The 19,495-nt window shown below is 41.2% G+C and overlaps 1 protein-coding gene across 1 annotated transcript in view; it reads right to left on the bottom strand.

Annotated features, from left to right (window-relative positions):
* Positions 1–19,495, bottom strand: part of VWA3B (von Willebrand factor A domain containing 3B) — a 135,129-nt gene that overhangs the window by 67,595 nt on the left and 48,039 nt on the right. The window contains exons 16-19 of the mRNA XM_018562814.1: positions 17,145–17,263; positions 15,334–15,471; positions 10,391–10,448; positions 10,136–10,292 (exon numbers count right to left, since the gene is read on the bottom strand). Coding sequence (XP_018418316.1) covers positions 10,136–10,292; positions 10,391–10,448; positions 15,334–15,471; positions 17,145–17,263 — 472 coding nt within the window. The remainder of the gene's footprint in view (positions 1–10,135; positions 10,293–10,390; positions 10,449–15,333; positions 15,472–17,144; positions 17,264–19,495) is intronic.

Here is a 19,495-nt window from a genome sequence, read left to right as displayed (position 1 = left end):
TAAAAGACATGGCCTTTCATTCATAGTTTACCCAACGTATTATTATTTGTATAGTTATTTTTTACTTTTCAATATTCATCCTATTCCACGTTTTATAATAAAATGGGTGCTTATAGATTTGTTGAATTTCAATGTGACAGAACTATGGAGCCCACAATAAGGGCCAATTCACACCAGGGGCTGCGAAGCCACAACACACACAGACAAGGCTATTTAAATCAACACATCTGACGCCAGCAGTGTGAGCTGGAGAAAAGTACTGCATGCATTTTTTTTTCAGCGCAGCATGTTGTGATGAGGTAAAACTGCATCACGCCGTGCTGTGCCAATAAAACTTAATGAAATGTCAATCTTGCAATGCACCAGGATCAGGACATCAGCACAGTACCTATCTTCGCACACCAGCAGCAGTTAGGCCAATATAGCTATCTCAATGTTGTTTATTTAAAAATTCAGTTCTTTAAGGACTTAATGTATACCTGTAGCCAGAGTGGCCACAGGTATGCAATGTGTGCATGATAGTGTAGGCATCTCTCATTGGCTTCATGCAGTGTTATTTTAGTTTATTATTTATTTAAGTTTAACCCTTTTGCTGCCAAGAGAGGTACCGTATTATGCGACAGCTGCAGTTAGTGACAGCTGAGACAGGTGGCGCGGCCGTTCTTCGTCTGCTCTACGGGCTCTATGGTGAGCTCCTGTGCCGGGGTCCCCCCGAAAACCATGGCGGGGGGGGGGCCCCGGGCACGAAATTTACTTTTTTTTTTTATACTTAATTGCCATCACATAGGGGGGGCTTACAAACCCCCTGCGTGATAGCATACTAGTGGTGACAGATGCTCTTTAAGGTGGCATTAGGGGTCTACTCCACTCCAAAGAAGCTATAGGAGTGCAGATTGCAGAATAGCTTCTTCTCTGGCTTCTGCCACCGGGTAATGACAGCTGAAAGTGAAGCATTGTTTCTGGCTCCATTCAGCAGGGAGATCGGTAACACACATGTCTCTCTTCCCTCTACCCACCGACACCCATGATGTTGGTCCCGGGCCTGCAGGAGAGGCAGCGGAGCCCAGGAAGCAAGGCACACTACAATGCCCCTGAAGCGATCTAGTGGCAGCTCAGTGTAACACTTGAAGTGTAAAGCAAACAGTTAGCTTTACATATGTAAACAGAGTTCTGGCGGCTATAGTGTTTAAAGGGTCCTGCTGCCAGTGACATATGACTTATATTGGTGGCAGCAAAACGGTTAAAGAAACCTGGTTTACAGACCATTTATTTCAATGATACTCTTCGCATAGGATAATATGTGCATTTCACATTCTAGGCATGTTATTTACCTGTAAAAGCCTCGGTTGTATAGACATACAAACATCATGGGACTGCTGCTGTGCGCTACCATCTTGGATGTGAGGTCAACATTCTCAGCAGACTTTAGCTGGCCATAAACTGTTCGAATTTCAAAATTCAAGCAGTGTGCCGCTTTGGGTCCTCCCCATTCAACAAAAATATATTTTTCAATCAACTTTTGTCGAAGGAGCCATTCCAAAACCTCAACTGAACAGTGGCTAAAGCTGATTGGCCACTTGGGTATTCTAACATCACACCTGCTGCTGTCACATTACTGGTGGGGAAGTGGTGCTGAAGGAGAGAAAAGGACTTGTGTATGGCCAGCTTTAGAGCTGTCATTCAAGTGAAATGTCGTGGCACATTAGTGCCTGCGTTCCGGTTCAGTGCAATCTGCAATATTAGTGCTTGCAGCATTTTTGCAGATCGCACTAGACCGGAACACAGGCAGTAATGTGCCACACGTTCGGGTGATCACCCCTGAATGCAGGCAACCGACCGGAGGGCAATACAGTGCGTTCCAGAGCCTGACCGCTTTTGTGGTGTGAACCAGCCTTAAAGCCTAATTCACACCATCCTCAGTGCGTTCTGGCGCTATTGTGGATGGAACGTACTGGATTGCATTGCTTTGACTGGTGGATAGGAATTGTTCAGCGGTTAGTTAAAGGGCTGTCCCTGTTTTCATTTCGGAAAAACCATCCTGCCACTGGCCAATTTCTGTCAAACTCTCAGCAGCTACGGGCGGGGAGGGGCCAGTCAAACGTGCACACTGAAGAGAGGGAGGAGCAGCCGATGCCACTACGTGCGGGAGGCAATGATTATTGGACGCTGACGAAGATGGAGTGTGCGGACAAAGTGTCTCAGTGTCTGTGCGGGTAGAGGCGGCCACCTATGTTACGTGCGGTAGGAAAGGTTATTGGCCGCTTCAGACAGGAGGGGAGAGACAAATGTGTCAGATGCTTTAGCGTCTGACACATTCGGGTACACGGAGCGTGGGACAGGGAGTCGACCCGCGATCTACCAGCGATAGCTTTGCGATCGACTGGTAGATCACGATCGACCTTATGGGCACCCCTGTGCTACAGCATTCCCCTTCACTCTTCCCCCAGGCGTGGAGGAGTTAGGCTAGCAAAGACAGTAATTAGAGACTTCGGAGTGCAAGGAGGGAGGAGGCTATGATAGGAATTTAATTTTTATTAAGCAGTGAAATATGCCAACAGGTTCAAAGGAACATTAAAAGAGAATACAAATGTATGGAAAGGGAAAATGCTGCAAGTAAGCATTTAAAATACTTGATGTTCTGTGTTTTTACCTGCAATTTTTAAGATGATAATTGTAGTATAGAATTTCTAAATCGGCATATTAAAAAAAAAAGATATCAAGTCATTATCAATCTCTGTGTAAGCTGGTCTGTTGCTTGCCTGCCCTTGTCAGGGGAGTATTTGGAAGGGAGAGGTGGCATCAACTTGGAATAAAAGGCTCGCTGGACCAACCACTAACTTGACACAAAATATAGCCTCACATTTATACTTTAATCTTATCCAAACTATTTCTGCAAAAACAATGAATAGAACAATCATAAATGGGGCAGAAAAGACGGAAGGGCAGTTACAACACTACAAACTAGCAAATGGCGATGGAAAAACAGTAAACGGTGGACCGAGGACGCCAACTAACTGACAAGAATCTACCTGACAGTGAACCTGTATTAATCTGCTAGAAGAAATCTGGGGTAGAAGTCTATACGTGTTCATTTAAGAATTCATGCTGCAAAGTCACAATTAGAGCAACTAAAACATTTAATAACACATGTTATGGCCTGCTTTGACTGGTGGATAGGAATTGTTCAGCGGTTAGTTAAAGGGCTGTCCCTGTTTTCATTTCGGAAAAACCATCCTGCCACTGGCCAATTTCTGTCAAACTCTCAGCAGCAGGGCAAATGAAATAAGCATGACTAGGCTGAAATGTAGAGACAACTGGCACAGGCTGGTGTTTTCATTTAAAAAGTAAAAGACCATAGATGATAAAGCAGTGTAAGATTGGCAAGTGGCAGGACAGTTTTAATTAGGGAGATTAGCCCCAAACGGATGTATGTCTAACTTTTATTTTAGTATAGGATAGTGTTGTGAATCTGAATGATTTAATGTAAGGTGGCTTAGGTACTCACTGTTTTTGCACTTTTTTTCTTTTAAACAATGCAGTTGTGTGCTAAATACATCAGCCAGCTCCAAGAACAGATGGTCAGCAACCAGTAAATGCTGCACTTTGAACATCACAAATGTAAGAAAAAGGCCCCATCAATATAGAATTAAAAAAATACCCCAAAATAAAACACACAAAATACCACCCCCTATAACAAAACTTTTTTTTTTTAAGGAAAAATGTACAGCTGGTTCAATGACTGAAAGCTGCCCAGGCCCTGAAGCAGCAAAACAACTCCAAACCAAAACATTTCCACCACCTGTTCAAATCAAATATGCTGAAAAAGTCAACAAATCTAATGGGATGTACTTATGTTTTCACATGCCCATTTAGTATATTTGACTGTATATGTGTGTATATATGTAATATGTATATATATATATATATATATATATATGTGTGTGTGTGTGTGTTACAATTACGCTGGATACACAAAGCACTATGGGCTATGAGGTTCCTAAAGAGAGCACAGCAGAATCTGTTTCCTTTAAGGCACTCACTGAAACATCAGAAAGAGCCATTAAAAAAAGGAACGCATATCGCAGGTACTGAATCAATTTTGTTACCATTGTATTGCATTGCATTGATTATTGCTGCTCTGTACCAAAATTGACAATATCTTGTCCATGTTACATATTTTTGTACTATTGTTAAAATCTCAATAAAAAACATTTTGAAAATTAAAAAAAAAAGGAACACATGTTTTGTTTTGTTTTTAAATTGTTTCTTTTTTTTGTTTATTTCTGACCATAATAAATAAAGATATGAAAATAATAAAATATAATAAATAAAAATAATAAATACAGCTATTCCTCACTTAACAAGCCTACCTGTTTAGCAACCGCTCGCACTTACGACCACCTCTCCAACAGTACGTGTGGTAACGTGGCAGCAGAGTGCAGCATCTCACCGACTTTATCTTGCATACAGTACTGTTCTCCGTTCTCCGCTACTATACTTGGTAAGTACTGTATTTACAGTACTGTACATCTCCAACACTATAGTACAGTGCTGTACTAATACAGTACAGTACTATATACAGTTCCTCACTTAACGGCCAATTCGTTTAACGACCTGGTCGTAGGAACAGAACTTGATCGTTAAGTGAAGAATAACTGTAAAGAGAATAAATACTATACATTCCTTTTAAATTTAGAGTAGCAAATACAATCCATAGAATCCTAGTGCAAAACCTATTATGGGAATCTCACATCTCACACAACATCCTTTGTTGGTTTTGTCCAGCCATTGGCTTGCTAATTTCTAATAAAACAAGTACAGTTAGTTCTTCTCCAGGCTTAGACAGTGGATGGTGTGACAAATGTAATGAAAAGTGAAGTGTATAAAAGTTGAGCATAAATTTGATAAATAAGACAAAGTAAGTCTTGGGTTTCATCACCTCACTGGCACAGGCATAGCTTTGCCCTCTAAACTTAAATATTGTTTATACCTCTACAACAACAATATTCCAATTTACTGGATTTTTTAAAATTATTCTGCTGTGTATATACTGTAAAACGTTAATGTGGATTTTGGCAGTTTTACATAAACGGTTAGAAAATAAAATACCTTGTGTGACAGTGAGCGAATTAACCAAATGCCGTGTCCAGCACATGGCTTCTTGTTAGGCGATGAGTATTCTAATGAGGAGTATAATGAATTAATCTCCTGAAACAGATCAAGTAGTGCACTCTTGTTATCAGGCTATTGAGAGCACACACTGGCTTGATGGTAATGAGGGGCTGCCATAGCAACTTAACATGGATAAAGGGAAGTAATAGGGAGGCAGGAAAGATTATAACCGCTGTAATGTTGGCAGGAAAAATAACTTCAGCATGTGCCATGCAAATAATAATAACCATAATAGTACATTATTATAATAAATCATCTTTATTTATAAAGCACCAAGCTATTACAAAATGCTAGAAATGTAAATAGTGAAAGGGAAGTTTTAAAATGAAATATAGCTGTAAAATGCGTAAAGAGAAATTTACTAAAACTGGAGCAGACAGGATTTGGAATAGATGTGCACAGTCAGCTTTCAAAATAAAAGCTAGAAGCTGATTGTTTGCCATGCACAGCTGCTCCAGTTTTTGCCTACTCCATTGCATCTTTAGTGAACACGTGCTTTGAGGTATTATTGCAGTGTACCTTAATTTTGATGCAGATTGAAATTTTTTGTATAATTGCTCTTTTCCTATTTTTGTTATGGTGCCCATACAACTGCCGATTATCGTATGATAATCAGGGGAAATCCCGCGATCGTACGATAATTGGCAGGTGTATGGAAGGCGTGCAACCGTTTTACTGTACGGTCGCACGTCTTTTGTCTCCCGTGCAGGCTTGAAAACCGCCGAGAATCGTACGATTGTCGGCGGGGTAGTGCCGCTCTCGGGAGATAAATGACGAACGGGCCGGTGTGCGCAAGCGCACACTGCCTGTGCGGCATTGAAGTCTTCGGAAGCCCGCCCCTCATCGGAGCGGGCTTTCGATGATCGCAAGTACGATCTGCCTGTCCAAGATGGGCAGATCGTACGAGCTTTTAAAAAAAAGGGTCTTGCGATGGTTGTAAGGTGTATGGGCACCTTTAGGCTGGATTCACACCACATGTACTAAATGCATTTAAGTTGACATGTGTTAACATGCACTTTTTAAGGTCCTGTTTTACACCGATGAGCAGCGCTTTGAGCGGTGTTAAAATGCAACCTGTTCCATTTTCACTAAGTGCACACCAATGCACAATGTAGGGGTGAACAGGGCCTATTGGAAACAATAGATTTCAGCTTATAGCATTGGCCATGGCATGGGCAACATAGGCCAACACAGGTGGTGTGAGTGCTCTTACTGTATTAAATGTAGATAAATGTAGATTAGCCACTAATGTCAAAGCAGATAACTATGTTACTCTGCTAAACAACTGTTAAAGAAGAACTCCAAGAATTTTAAAACTTACCCTTGAAGTGGGGCTAACCCCGCACTACAAGGGTTATGAGCTCCTTTTGTCTAGGGGAAATCAGATAAAGCAGATTTGCTCACCTGATCCTTGATGCTACCTGGCTGCTAGATCGATCCCCACAGCATATTCTTCCCTAGGCTCTGGCAGTCTAAGAACTGCTGACATCATAACATCTAATGCAGGTCCTTTGACTTGCATTAGAAGTGAGGATTCCAAAGGAAAATTCCACAGCCAGAGAGAAGGTGAGAGAGAAGTGGCTGCTGACCGAAGATCAGGTGAGTACATCTGCTTTATTTTCACCTCCTAGACAAAACGAGTACTTATTCCTTGCAATAGAGTAGTAGCTCCACTGCAAGTGTAAGTTTTTAAAACCCGTGGAGTTTTTTTTTACGATATTAGTCACACAGGAACTGCAAATTTTTTCAATCAGTTCACAGACCCTAAAGGGAGCCATACACTGTACAACCCTCGCAAGGCTTTTGTCTTGCGATTGTTGTAAATTAATTAAAAAAACGTACGATCTGCCCATCTTGGACAGGCAGATTGTACTTGCTGAGGGGCGGGCTTCCGATGTCTGCAATGCTGAACGGGCAGTGTGCCCGTGCGCACACCGGCCCGTTCGGCAGTTGTTGAACAAGCACGCCACTAACCGTAAGAGAATCGTAAGATTCTCGGCGGGTTTTCCAGCCCGCTTGTTCAACGGAAGACGTGCGATTGTACAGTAGAAACGGTTGCACGGCTTCCATACACTTTGCGATTATCGTACGATCGCCGGATTTCCCGCGATTCTCGTACGATAATCGTACAGTGTATGAGCACCTTCAGACATGTATTGGTTAAAAAAGCATAAGCAGTATGTAGCACTGCAAAGCAAGCACAATCTGCATATGTAATAAGCAACATGAACATTAATGTAATAACAATATATACAGTATATCCATTAGAGGTGCACCGAAATTTTTAAAACCGAAACAAAAAACTTTCATAATTGAGGACACAGTAAACATACTCTGTCCTCAATTATTTACAAAACATTCATAACATAATACATTATATTTAAAGTTTTTAAATAAATGCTATGAATGCTAAAATGCATTATACACAGTATAAAAGAACCACACAACGCTGTATGTATCATCAAACTAAGTTTCATGATCAAAGAAAGGAGAGAGAGCGAGGAGAAAGCACGAGGAGAGAAAGCCACTAAAGAACCTCCATATGTCCAAGTGTACCCCTATGCCACCAGTATGTACCTATGTGCCTGTTTACAGTATCTCCATGTGTATTCTTGTGCCATCAGCAGTGGTGGAAGTACCGCCGCTGCAGGCGGTGCGGACGCACCAGGGCCTCGGGCCTCTAGGGGGCCCAGCACAGTCCCAGCGCCGGATCGGTACCCAGCGGTACCCCGTTCATCCGACACTCCCGGCGCAGAGATGGGGGGCCCACCGGCCGCCGGATACTAATGGTTGCCATGGCGACTCATCATGGGGCCTCGGACGGCAGTGAGGACCCAGCAAACAGAAAACACACAGGAAACATGCTATAAATAATACGAACATTTTCAGCGCACTAATACAGGTATATTATTTCAACCAATGTAAAAGTTTTTTGTTGCTATTTGTTACCATTACATGCAACATTAATCAGAAAAAAACTGCTCTCATTACATACTGACTGGGATGTCTTTTTGTGCGCAGCTAGCATTGCTGATATAGGATGGTAATACTAACATTCCATAAATATTGTGCTGATATTACACATAATAAGAGCACAATAATTCATTCAATGTAATCATGAGTGATGCTGTTTCATAAATTGTTTGCATAATTAGCCCCTGCTTTGTAAACAGAACTGCGTGATGTAAAGTGTCATTTTTAAACAGAGGTAGAACGAGATCATGGGAAGTAGCTCTATACTGCCCTGCAGTGGTGACAAATTAAAAGCACCCAGATTCGCATACTTAATACTGTAGCTGGAGCAAATTACATATATTGTCCATTGTTTAGATTCTCGTTAAATGATAAATAATTCGATATTTTCTCACAGTTATTGTACTTTTTGTTTTACAAATCATTTACAGTGATGACTCAAAAAAAAGTAAATAAATCAAATATTAAGATAAAATAAAATCAATAAAATATTAGCAGAACCCCGCACAACACAAGATATTTACAATTTTCCACAACAGGACTAACTAGTAATTAGTGAGAGGGAGTCAGTGATTTTCTGTTTCACCGCTTAACCCCTCTAGTCTGCCACCCAAGAAAAGATGAGGGTTGATATCAGAGATAAGTCAAGTCTGCTTTTGCTTTTAGTACTCCCAACATGTACCAGTGCCAGAATGAAGCCCTTTCCCTCTCCCCAACTAAGGAACAGCAACAGGGGGCAGCTGAAAAGGGAGACAGGTAGATGTATTCTTAGGCTAGAACACATAGTGAATGTAGTCACATGCTAATTATTTGCTGTAGATGCCAAGGTAATATTACTCCTCTTATCTGACCTGACCTGAAATTTGGGGGATCAAAATTATCCTTTAAAACATAAGTTTTATATAAACATTACGATGATTGTCATGGTTGATTAGATTAAAGTAGGGTTTGTGCAGGTTTGGCTAGTGCTTAAAGGAGAAGTATTTCTCTTATCAATTCATTATTTACTTTTTGATCATTATTAATGCATTAATTATATTGTTATACACTTCATCTTCTACGTTTTTTTTTATTGAATTAAATAGAACTTTGTAGATTAGCCACTAGAGATGGTGCCCAGTGATGCAATGCAATTACTCTCTCTTAACATATGTTGGGGTATGGTATCTGCCACATAGGGAGGACAGTGTTTTCAGTGGGATAACCAACTTCTGGGGGTTTATTTATGAAAGGCAAATAGGTTGTTCAGTTTGCAAGGGAATTTTAACTTTGCAAAATTGTTTTAGCTCAGTGAATGTGCTGAAAATTCACTTTGCAAAGAATACCCAATCGTGTGGAAAAAAACCCAACAAAAACTATTTTTTGCTTCCATGATGCTTGATGATTGCTTCCACAATGTTTTGATGATGATGCAAGTCAGCAGAGCTTTACTATGCCAAGGGAAAATTCCCTTGCAAAATGTTAATTCTCTTGCAAAATGAACAGCCTATTTGCCTTAATAATCAAATCCTTAGAAAAGTATTGTGGGAATAAACAGTTAGGTCTTGTTCACACCCATTAGAGTGTGTTCGTACTAAACTCCCCCCTGCATTCTGGTGTGGAAAAAAACAGTGCTTGCAGCATTTTTTGCAATCGCACTGGACTGGAACGCAGACATTGTTGTGCCACGTGTTCTGGTGTGGGCCCTAGAAAGCACGGGCGCATTTAGTATACAATACAGTGCATTCCAGCAGCTAACCGCGCTGGATTGCACTGTAATTGGTGTGCACAAGCCCTAAAGCACAATAATTATTTATCACTGCAAAACATAAAAAAGCCTGAATATGTATTCAGCAAATATGGCTGCTTATACATACATATAATTACAAATTTTACATAGAATCATTTGTGTCCAGCTGATCTCCTTTACATCTAAAACATTGTATAATCACCTAATAATGTATTAAAAATGTAAAAATGATGGCCATTACTTGAATCTATGTGCACTCACCTCATCAAACACTTTAGAAACAACATGCTTGTCAAGAACTGGAATATATGTAGAAGAGTGTGGAATAGTGGTTGGGGCCAGGGCGTCCATTATAGTGAGCCTTCTAGCAACCAGCCCATGTGTCTTCAGCCAGCGTGATGAAGAAATGTCTAGACCACTAAAATGTAACATAATAATAAATGTAACAATGCTTATAAATAATAATTACAATGAAAATTTAGCAATTAGAATTAAATAGGTTGTTTTAAGACTCACGTTTTAGGTTTTCTTTTAGGTTTTTCTTGCAAGCTGTTCCTCTCTATAATGTTTAAATCTGTAGATAAATCACAAGTATACTGTTTTATGTAAGTTACTGTTAATGTCTAGTTTGTTTAAAATCAGAGAAAGACTGTACATAAGTAGGGATGTCCCGATACCAATACTAGTATCGATATCGGGGTTGATACCTGGTGTTTTCACGAGCACTTGTACACGTGAAAATGCCCCGATTCTTAAGGCAGATACCGCCCCTTTAGATTTTTAAAAACAGCAGTGGCTGTCCGAGTTCCCGCGCTTGCGGGGCCCTCGGCAGCTTGCTGGGGACCTTCAAGTAGCTGTCCATGGCAGTGCCTGTCCGGTTCTATAGCTCCTCCTCCTCCTTCCCTGCGCAGGCACAGCCATTGACAGCCCAACACTGTGCAGCAGGGGTTCCCAACCAGCACCAGTCACCAACTGGTCCGCAGTCTCCTGGGCAGTCCATCTCCCAATCCAGGGCCAAAGAGGAGAAGAGAGAGGCAGCGTGGTCATGCCAGTGCAGAAAGTGGGACAGCACAGCCGTATCCCTAAGAGAGAAGAGCAGCGTGGCTCTCTGTCAGTGCAGAGAAAGGAGCACCATGGCCATGTCAGTGAGGAGACAGTGTGGCCTCGTGGGGAATGATGCCAAGTGGATGGACTGACAGCTCTGCACCGAGCCATGTTACAAGGTAATGACCCTGATAGTGTGTGCAGCCCTCTGTTACATGTCCTCCCTTAATATTACACCCACAGCAGCCTGGACACCCCTGTCTGCCCTGTGTTATTGTATCTGAACCACACTAATCACTACCACTCTCTCCCTGCCACCCTACTACCCCTATCACCAACACCCCACACATCCCCTCCCTGCCACCCGATCACATCTAGATTGTGCTCTGGGGGACATCTGTATTGTGCTGTGCTCTGGGGGACATCTGTATTGTGCTGTGCTCTGGGGGACATCTGTATTGTGCTCTGGGGGACATCTGTATTGTGCTCTGGGGGACATCTGTATTGTGCTCTGGGGGACATCTGCATTGTGCTCTGGTGCACATCTGTATTGTGCTCTGGTGCACATCTGTATTACTATACTATAACTGCCTTAAATTATCAGTTTGTGTTGTTTTAGCAAAAATGTGACATGTCCCTTTAAGAAAAAGTATCGGTAATTGGTATCAGCAAGTACCTGAGGAAAAGTACTTGGACCTAAAAAAGTGGCATCGGGACATCCCTATACCTAAGTATTTATTATTTAGATATTGCTTGGCCATACACTTACTTCCGTTTTAAAATAATGGCCTCATTTAGCAATTATTGACCAAGCTTTAATAGAGGAGTAGCGCTCACCCCCGAAGGAGCCGCCAGAATAACCCGGGTATTTCTGTCCCCAAGCCAAAATGTACCACCCAAACAGGATCCACAGCACACCAACACACCTTAGAGAGTTTTGTAGCAGCTTTAGTAAGCAACTGGTATATATACATTAAGCATTACATAAAGGAAACACAATAATTGAAGAAAACAACATTCAGCAATATACATTGGATATTTAGACACTAAGCAGTCGCGGCTGTCTATATACTAAAATATGCAGTACTGAACTATCTCAGTTGCTATCTTTGACTTTGAATACCTGATTGCTAATGTCCCAGTCCCAATTAATCTCCAGCTCTCTATACTACTGGCCAGTAGCAATAGTCCAGGCTAGTCATCGTTGGGGCCCATACTGTATTGCAGAAGTGACACAAATGGCCAAAGGCCTCTCAACAGTTCCAGAGTCAATCATTCGGCTGTGATGTCCGTCAGCGAGAGACAAGTGTCCCCTTTCTCTCACCCAACACTCTTGCTGGTCCTGAAGTCATCTGCTGTACCTTGCAGATGATCTCTGGTCACAGGAAGATGTTGAAGAATGCTCTCCGAGAACACCTCTAGGCATCCCGTGGATTACTAGGCCTCTATGGACATCTCTCTGTACAGGCGCGGCCGTTTTTCCAGGCCGCAATATCCCCGCTGTGTGGGTAAGGTTGCGCTCCACGGAACAATTGTCTAAACAACACTGATTGCCACAGACTACATGGAAGTCTCTCTATCTGAATACTCTCCAGTCCACTCTCACACTCCCATACACAGGCTAACACAGGATCTATGGCTCCTCTGCGTCAGCGGCAGCCACATGGATCTGTGTCCTTCTCTGGGGTCTCCCATACTGAGCGCACTGAGCAACCCCAGCCCAGAATCACCCATCCTCCTGAAAGCACATGCTCCTGGGAAGTGCAGCCTCAGGTCTCAGGCTCAGCCACGAGCTTGTCCCAGGCTCTGCAACTCCCACAAGTCTCTGTATCACTGGCTACTCAAGGTCAGTTAACTATTTACAAGTAGAAGGCTAGCTATTTCCGCAGCAACTTATGTACAGTCATGGGCAAAAATATCGGCACCCCTGCATTTGTCAGATAATGCACCACTCGCGAGGAAAATTGTTGCAATTACAAATGTTTAGGCATTCTCATTTTTATTTCGTGTGTTTGTATTGGTATGACACAAAAAAAGTGGAGAAAAAAAAGCCAAATCTGACACATTCCACACAAAACTCCAAAAATGGACTGGACAAAATTATTGGCACCTTCTCAAAATTGCAAGAAATAATGGCATTCCATGTTTTTGTGGAAAAGCATAGACAATCTCAATGTTACAAGTCCATCTCCAGAGATCTTAATGTTCCTGTGTCCACTGTGCGGTGATTCGTTTCGTTCCGAAACTCGGACGAAATTTCGGAAATTCGGACTTATGCGAATTCCGAATTACAGGTAAAATGAATGCAAACGAATCCGAATTCCTGAAATTCGTTAGCGGTAGTCCGGTCGAAATTTCGTTTTTGGACGAATTTTCGTTTTTGAGCGGTATGACATTAGGACGTCACGGCTTGCTCCGCCCATTTGACACTCTCAGCTGTCAAATGCTACGTAGCATCGTGAACTCCCGAATACTATTCATGAGTTTCCGAATGCTATTCGGGTTTGTAAGCCGAGGTGTCATAATGCTTTTCATATGACACCTCGGCTCACAGACCTGAATAGCATTGTCACGGCTCACTCCGCCCATCTGTTTATTTTCGGGCTGAATGTCATTTTGCGGCGAGTTTTCGTCGGGATCGGACAGTCTTTGTGCCGCGGGACTTTTTTTATTTCGGTGGGTCGGCGGGGGTCCTGCACCGTGATTAACGCTGGATTACATCGATGGAGCCATTTTTTTTTATTTTTTTATTAAAGGAATAGTCAAAGATTTACTGTTTTGTTTTTTTCAAATAAAAGGATTTTATCAAAAGTCTGGACTTTTTACTATTTGATTTAACCCTTTAGTGAATGGGTAGGGGTACAAGTACCCCTCATTCACAAGGGGGGCTGCATCTGGGTGCCCCCTTATTTAACCCCTTCATGACTGAGGCCCTTTTTTCATTTTTTGCACCCATGTTATATTCCACATTTTAGGCCTGAAAATGACGTAAAACCCCCCAACATTATATATTTTCTGAATGCCAAGACCGCATGAAGAGGCCCTTGTCCCCATCGGCATGGGGACACCCCCCCTAAAGGGTCTGGTATGAATTGGGGGGGAACCTCACGCTTTTTATTTTCCATCTTCTGTAAACTAAAAAAAAATTAAAAATTTGATTTTGTTTTCCCCTAATGTCATTTCCTAATTTTTTCCTAATGTCATTTTGCTGCAACGAAATTTCGACCGGACTACCGCTAACGAATTTTGTCCGAATCTGAATTCCAAAACGAATTTAATTTCGGACCCGAATCCGAAAAACAAAATAATGCAAAATCCGAATCAAAACGAAACTAAACTAATTTTTTGCTGGTGCACATGTCTACTGTGCAGAACATTGTCAAGAAGTTTACAGACCATGGCACTGTAGCTAATCTCCCTGGATGTGGACGAAAGAGAACAATTGATCAAAGATTGGCCATGACTGTATATAGAGGTTACAGAGGTAAGTTCAGCCCTACCAGTGGATAATGCAAATGTCTGCCTGTCACACGAGTGTAGAGGAGGACAATCTCCTCTAGAAAACAATGTGGTAGTCTTTCTGACAGAGGATTTGTAATTGAAATAAGTGCCCAGTTGATATCATCATCATCATCATCTACTCAGCATGAAGAATGTATGCTGTAACTGAGCGAGGTGCAAAACTCTTTTCTGACGTTGCAATTTGTATTGTATTACGAAACTTGAATAGGTTTTTTTAATTAATGCAAACAGCAGTAACAGTGTAAATAGTAATAATCTGTAATATATCATTAACTGGGGATGCACAATAAGGTAGAATTTATCAAAACTGAAGCAGACAGAATCTGGAGCAGTTGTCTACAGTAACCAATCAGCTTCTCTATTCAGTTTGTCCAGTTAAGCTTTGAAAATGAAAGACAGAAGCTGATTGGTTGCCACAGAGAACTGCCCCAGACTTTGTCTGCTCCAGTTTTGATAAATTCCCCTTAACGTGTTTAACTAGCTGTCATAGATGCTGCACAAGCAGAAGAAGAAAAACTGGTGATCCCACCAGAAATCCAGTGTGCTTCCTGTGTACTCTGAAGTGCCAATGTTATCAGTCGTGCACAGAACCCCTCTTGGAGGAAAGAACACGTAGTTCATGTTTACTAATCTGCACATGACTGGATAATTGAAGGGAATATTCATACACAGTATTCTGCACTGCTTTAGTAAATCAGCCATATTGTGTTGTCAGCTCAAACAGGAAGTTAGGAGCTCACTGGATTTCTGGCAGATTAACAGGTATTTTTCTGGGCTTGCAGAGTATTTTAACAACAAAACATATGCATATTTTGCAGAGATGTAGTGCAATTATTTTTCATTTAAATGAAGGCTATAGAGTTTTAACAGTAAAGTTGCAAAATGAAATGTACCTTTCAGGACGGAGTTAGTTTTCTTGTCCTTAATGAGGAAAAGTTCTCTGGTTTCAGGAGGCATGTCCAGGTCTGCTGTACTCTCAGACAGTGTCACACCGTGACTCAGAGCTCTGAGGATACTAGACTTTGTATGCTCTGTGAGGGTTATCAAATATGAAATACACATTGCATTAAAAACAAGATTTATAACTACATAGTAATCAAACATATATTGGGTGAAAAGGTAATAGATGAAACAGAAAAGGTTTCACTTTGTACAATTTCTCACATCAGGAGGAACACCATATACACTCCTATATACTCCTGTATTCCTTGCTCACTTCCAAGTTTTCAACAATACGGTCAAAAATGAACTACAAAATCAAGTAAATGTTCCGAAAACAAATTCGACTGTTTGGCCATCTTTTGTCTCTGAATAGTTTCCTCTACATAACTGGAAAGGGTGGACCCCCTTTTTCAGGGTTTCTTTTGTTTTTCTGGCCACAAGCCAATCTACCATAACATGATTTTATAAAGCTGGCCATACACCTATAGATTATCTGCAGATTTTCTGTGGTCAGATGGAAAAAGTGCAACAGATTCCTCCAACTACGCTAAACTGTGTGGATGGAGGAATCTCCCACTGGGCCAGGCTTCAGTATCTTGCTAGACGGCCCCGCTGGCTTTCAAAACACCTGAACAATGTCTGCATCCAATCAGATTGTACAGGTATGTTGAGAGCCAGCGGGGCCGACTAGCAAGATACTTCAGCTTGGCCCAGCGGGAGATTCCTCCATCCACACAGTTCAGCGTAGATGGAGGAATCTGTTGCACTTTTTCCATCTGATCATAGAAAATCTGCAGATAATCTATAGGTGTATGGCCAGCTATAGATATTAGCTGTACGTTATTTGCAGCTTAAATATATTGGATCAATTGTAATCAATCACCAGTGTTGTGACTGCTTAAATAAATAAAGCAAATCTCTTTTCCCCTCTCTCTTCCTCTCATTAGAAGCAAGTTTCCATTTATTTGGCTCAAACGATGGCATGCGTGTCCTAGAAAAAGAGGCCAGTTTGTTCCTTGGATGCTCTTAATGTCCTCCATATATTCCTTTTTTCCCTTAAAGGAGAACTATGAGGTGAGTGCTTTTCACTCACCTCATAGTTCTAGCCGACCTGTGACAATGAGACTGTCACAGGTCGGCTCAGTAGATCGAGAAGTGAGCGAACACATACCGGCGTTCGCTCACCTCTCGATCCTGTCACAGCTCTCTGCCGTGACAGGGGAGGGGCTGGATTCCCCCCTCCCCGCTCCGATCTGCCAGCGCTGACTGCGGAACGGATGGGGGAGGGTGCGGGAACAGCTGGCTCGCTGTAGCTCGTGGTATACTGAGCTTAGGGTGACGGGAGAACGCTAGTTTGTGTCCTCCCGTTACCCTAAGGAGAACTATGGGGAAAAGCCTTAACCCCATAGTTCTGCTTTAATACTACTTCAAGGTTCCTTTTTTCACCACCACCTGGCCCAGGGATGCACAAAGTTTTCATGTTGTAGTTGAATGAGTGCAACATTTTGTGTCAACACCGATTCTCAGTTGTTTTAAACCCCAAATATGCATTTCTCAGTAGACTCCTACTTGAAAATAGTTTGCTTTTATCTGAGAACCCTCCAAAAAGTTGATTTTGACCCCAAATGGGGGCTTCACACTGAGGATTTACACCAAGTAAAAGATTGTAGACAAGACTAGAAGTTTAGCCCATAGTGTATTTTAATTAATATTTCAGAAGTCATTACATCATCCAGTTAATTTAGCAATACAGTAGCGTTACCTGCATGCCGGATTTTCTTCCTTCGGATTAGTCTAGGTTGATTTAAACTTCTTGTTATTTGTAATAATGGTGAGAACGTTTTGAATTCCTGAGAAGACAGGCTTTGAGTTTCGAGTGGCCTACATAAAAGAGGGGAAGAAAAGCCTATGTAACACCTGACATTCTTAAAATGTCACTACTTCAATAACAAGTAACTAGTTACATTGTATCTTACAAATATGAGAAAATGTATAGTCCAATATCCCTAAATTGCAAGAATATAACAACTGAAATTTACTCACTGGCAGACCAGCAGGAAAAGTGGATTTGTTCCCAGATTTATAAAATAGCAGTACTGTACTTTGCTGTAAGCGATCATAAGAAATTGTTCTAATATCTTCCTGATACAAAGTACAACAATTACACACTGTACAAGGCTGTTTTACATTCTAAAATCATCTATTGCCAATTTAGCTTCATGTCCCTTGTCTAAAACACTTCTTTCCTTTAGTTAAATAATTATCATCAATACCCTACTGGGTATTGTGTGCTGCTATTAAATGACTCAACAGATCACCAATGTACTGTGAACCTTCTGCATGGTCAAGCTGAAAAACAAACAGGTCTCTAATATTTACCTCTTTCCTATATTATTAATCATCTATATGCAAAAAATGTACTACATTAAGTAAAAGGAGATAGCCTGTATGCAAGAGCCCTGAGCCATACTAAAAGAAAAAAGAAACAAAATTCTGACTTTTAAATACAGAATTCTGACTTGCAAACATTATTCTGACTTGCAAACACAGAGTTCGGACTTTAAAAGTCAGAATCATGTTTCAAGTTTTTTGTAGCATGGCCCCAGGGCTCTTCTGTAATCATGGAATGCAGTCATACGAATACGATTTATTAGGAGTCTTTTAAAGTCAGTTAAGTCAATGTTTGTCTCACACCAATAAAAAGGTATTGGAACATTATTATTATTTAGGAAGCCAGCAGAAGACATAGCCTACCAGACTCCACCTATTATAATAAATAATTACTGGGTGGGCTAAACCTTTAAAAGAACTACATTTGTACATTTTGTGATCCTGAGAGGATGTTTGCTGGAAACCTATGTACACTAGGCCAGTGAAATTGTTACTCATTTAAAAGGTACATTTACTAACCTGTATGCTCTCATAAACAATTGCCATGTTTTTTCTTTTATAAAATAGTTATTGCCTTTTTTCATTCTTTGTTGCTTCTCAGGGATGCTGATCTTACAGTCCCAATCAAAAGCAACTGTGTCAGGCCCACACACAGGAAAGCAATTGGTAGATAGGGACAGAGAGTTGTCATTCTATAACATGAATTGCTGGGGCAAGAACCTTTATCACAGGTTAACTAGATTTTTTCATGAAGATTATAAGAGATTTTAGTCATTGATTTTACATCTACTTTAAATTCAAAAATATAACTATTGCATACATCTGAAATTCTGAATTTCTCTATGAAATAGTTTTGTTTTTTTTTTAACTACATAGATTTTGTGGCCTATTTAGAAATGTGTAAACTTGTAAAATGTTATTCCTATTTTTATCACCTTTAAAACTTCCTGACATAAAGAAAAGCTTTTCAAGTTTGATCTTAACTTTCCCCTTTACTTTTATCTCTCCTTTGTCATTTTTAGTGATTATTCTCCATAGGTACCACGTAGAACCTCACCGCTAACAGCAGTGAGCAAGTGAATGGTAATTTAAAGAACAACAAGCAATAATGTCTATGAACTGACTTTCAAACATACATTAATACAAAATCAATTAGATTATGTGTTGATCATGCTAGTGGATCCATTTATTTTCCATTTCCTGTATTTTCCACATCCTGTAACAGCGTTACTGTACATTGCATTACATTACACTGAAATCCCTATAGCATTATCACTTTGTGGACAGGGTAGTTTTAGAAAGGCACGTGGTTGTAAATAAGCATTAAGCTCAACTCCAGTTAACACTTTTTAAAGAAGAAGTCTGGGAAAATCAAAAACTTACCCTTGCACTGGGACTCAAATAAATCTGTATTACTCATCTGATCCTTGGTCCCATCAGCTCGCTCTGCTAGACCGGTCCCCACAGCCTTTTCTTCCTGGACTCCAGCAATCTAAGAACCGCTGAAGTCCTCACGTCTTATGCAGGTCCATTGACCTGCATGTAACGTGATGAAGCTGAAGGGCATTCTATAGTCGAAGCAAAGAGGGAGAGAGGTGAGTGCTGACCACTATGGGACGGAGGATCAGGTGAGTAAAACAGCTTTACTTGACTCCCCTAGACAAAACAAGCACTTAGTCCTTGCAGGGGGGGGGGGGGGGGGGGGAAGCCCCACTAAAGGGC

The sequence above is a fragment of the Nanorana parkeri genome, unplaced genomic scaffold (genome assembly GCF_000935625.1).
Source record: "Nanorana parkeri isolate BGI_ZX_2015 unplaced genomic scaffold, ASM93562v1 scaffold21, whole genome shotgun sequence".
NCBI classification, from domain to species: Eukaryota; Metazoa; Chordata; class Amphibia; order Anura; family Dicroglossidae; genus Nanorana; species Nanorana parkeri.
Note: the sequence above shows the minus strand (reverse complement) of the source record. Positions and strands in the feature narration are given on the sequence as shown.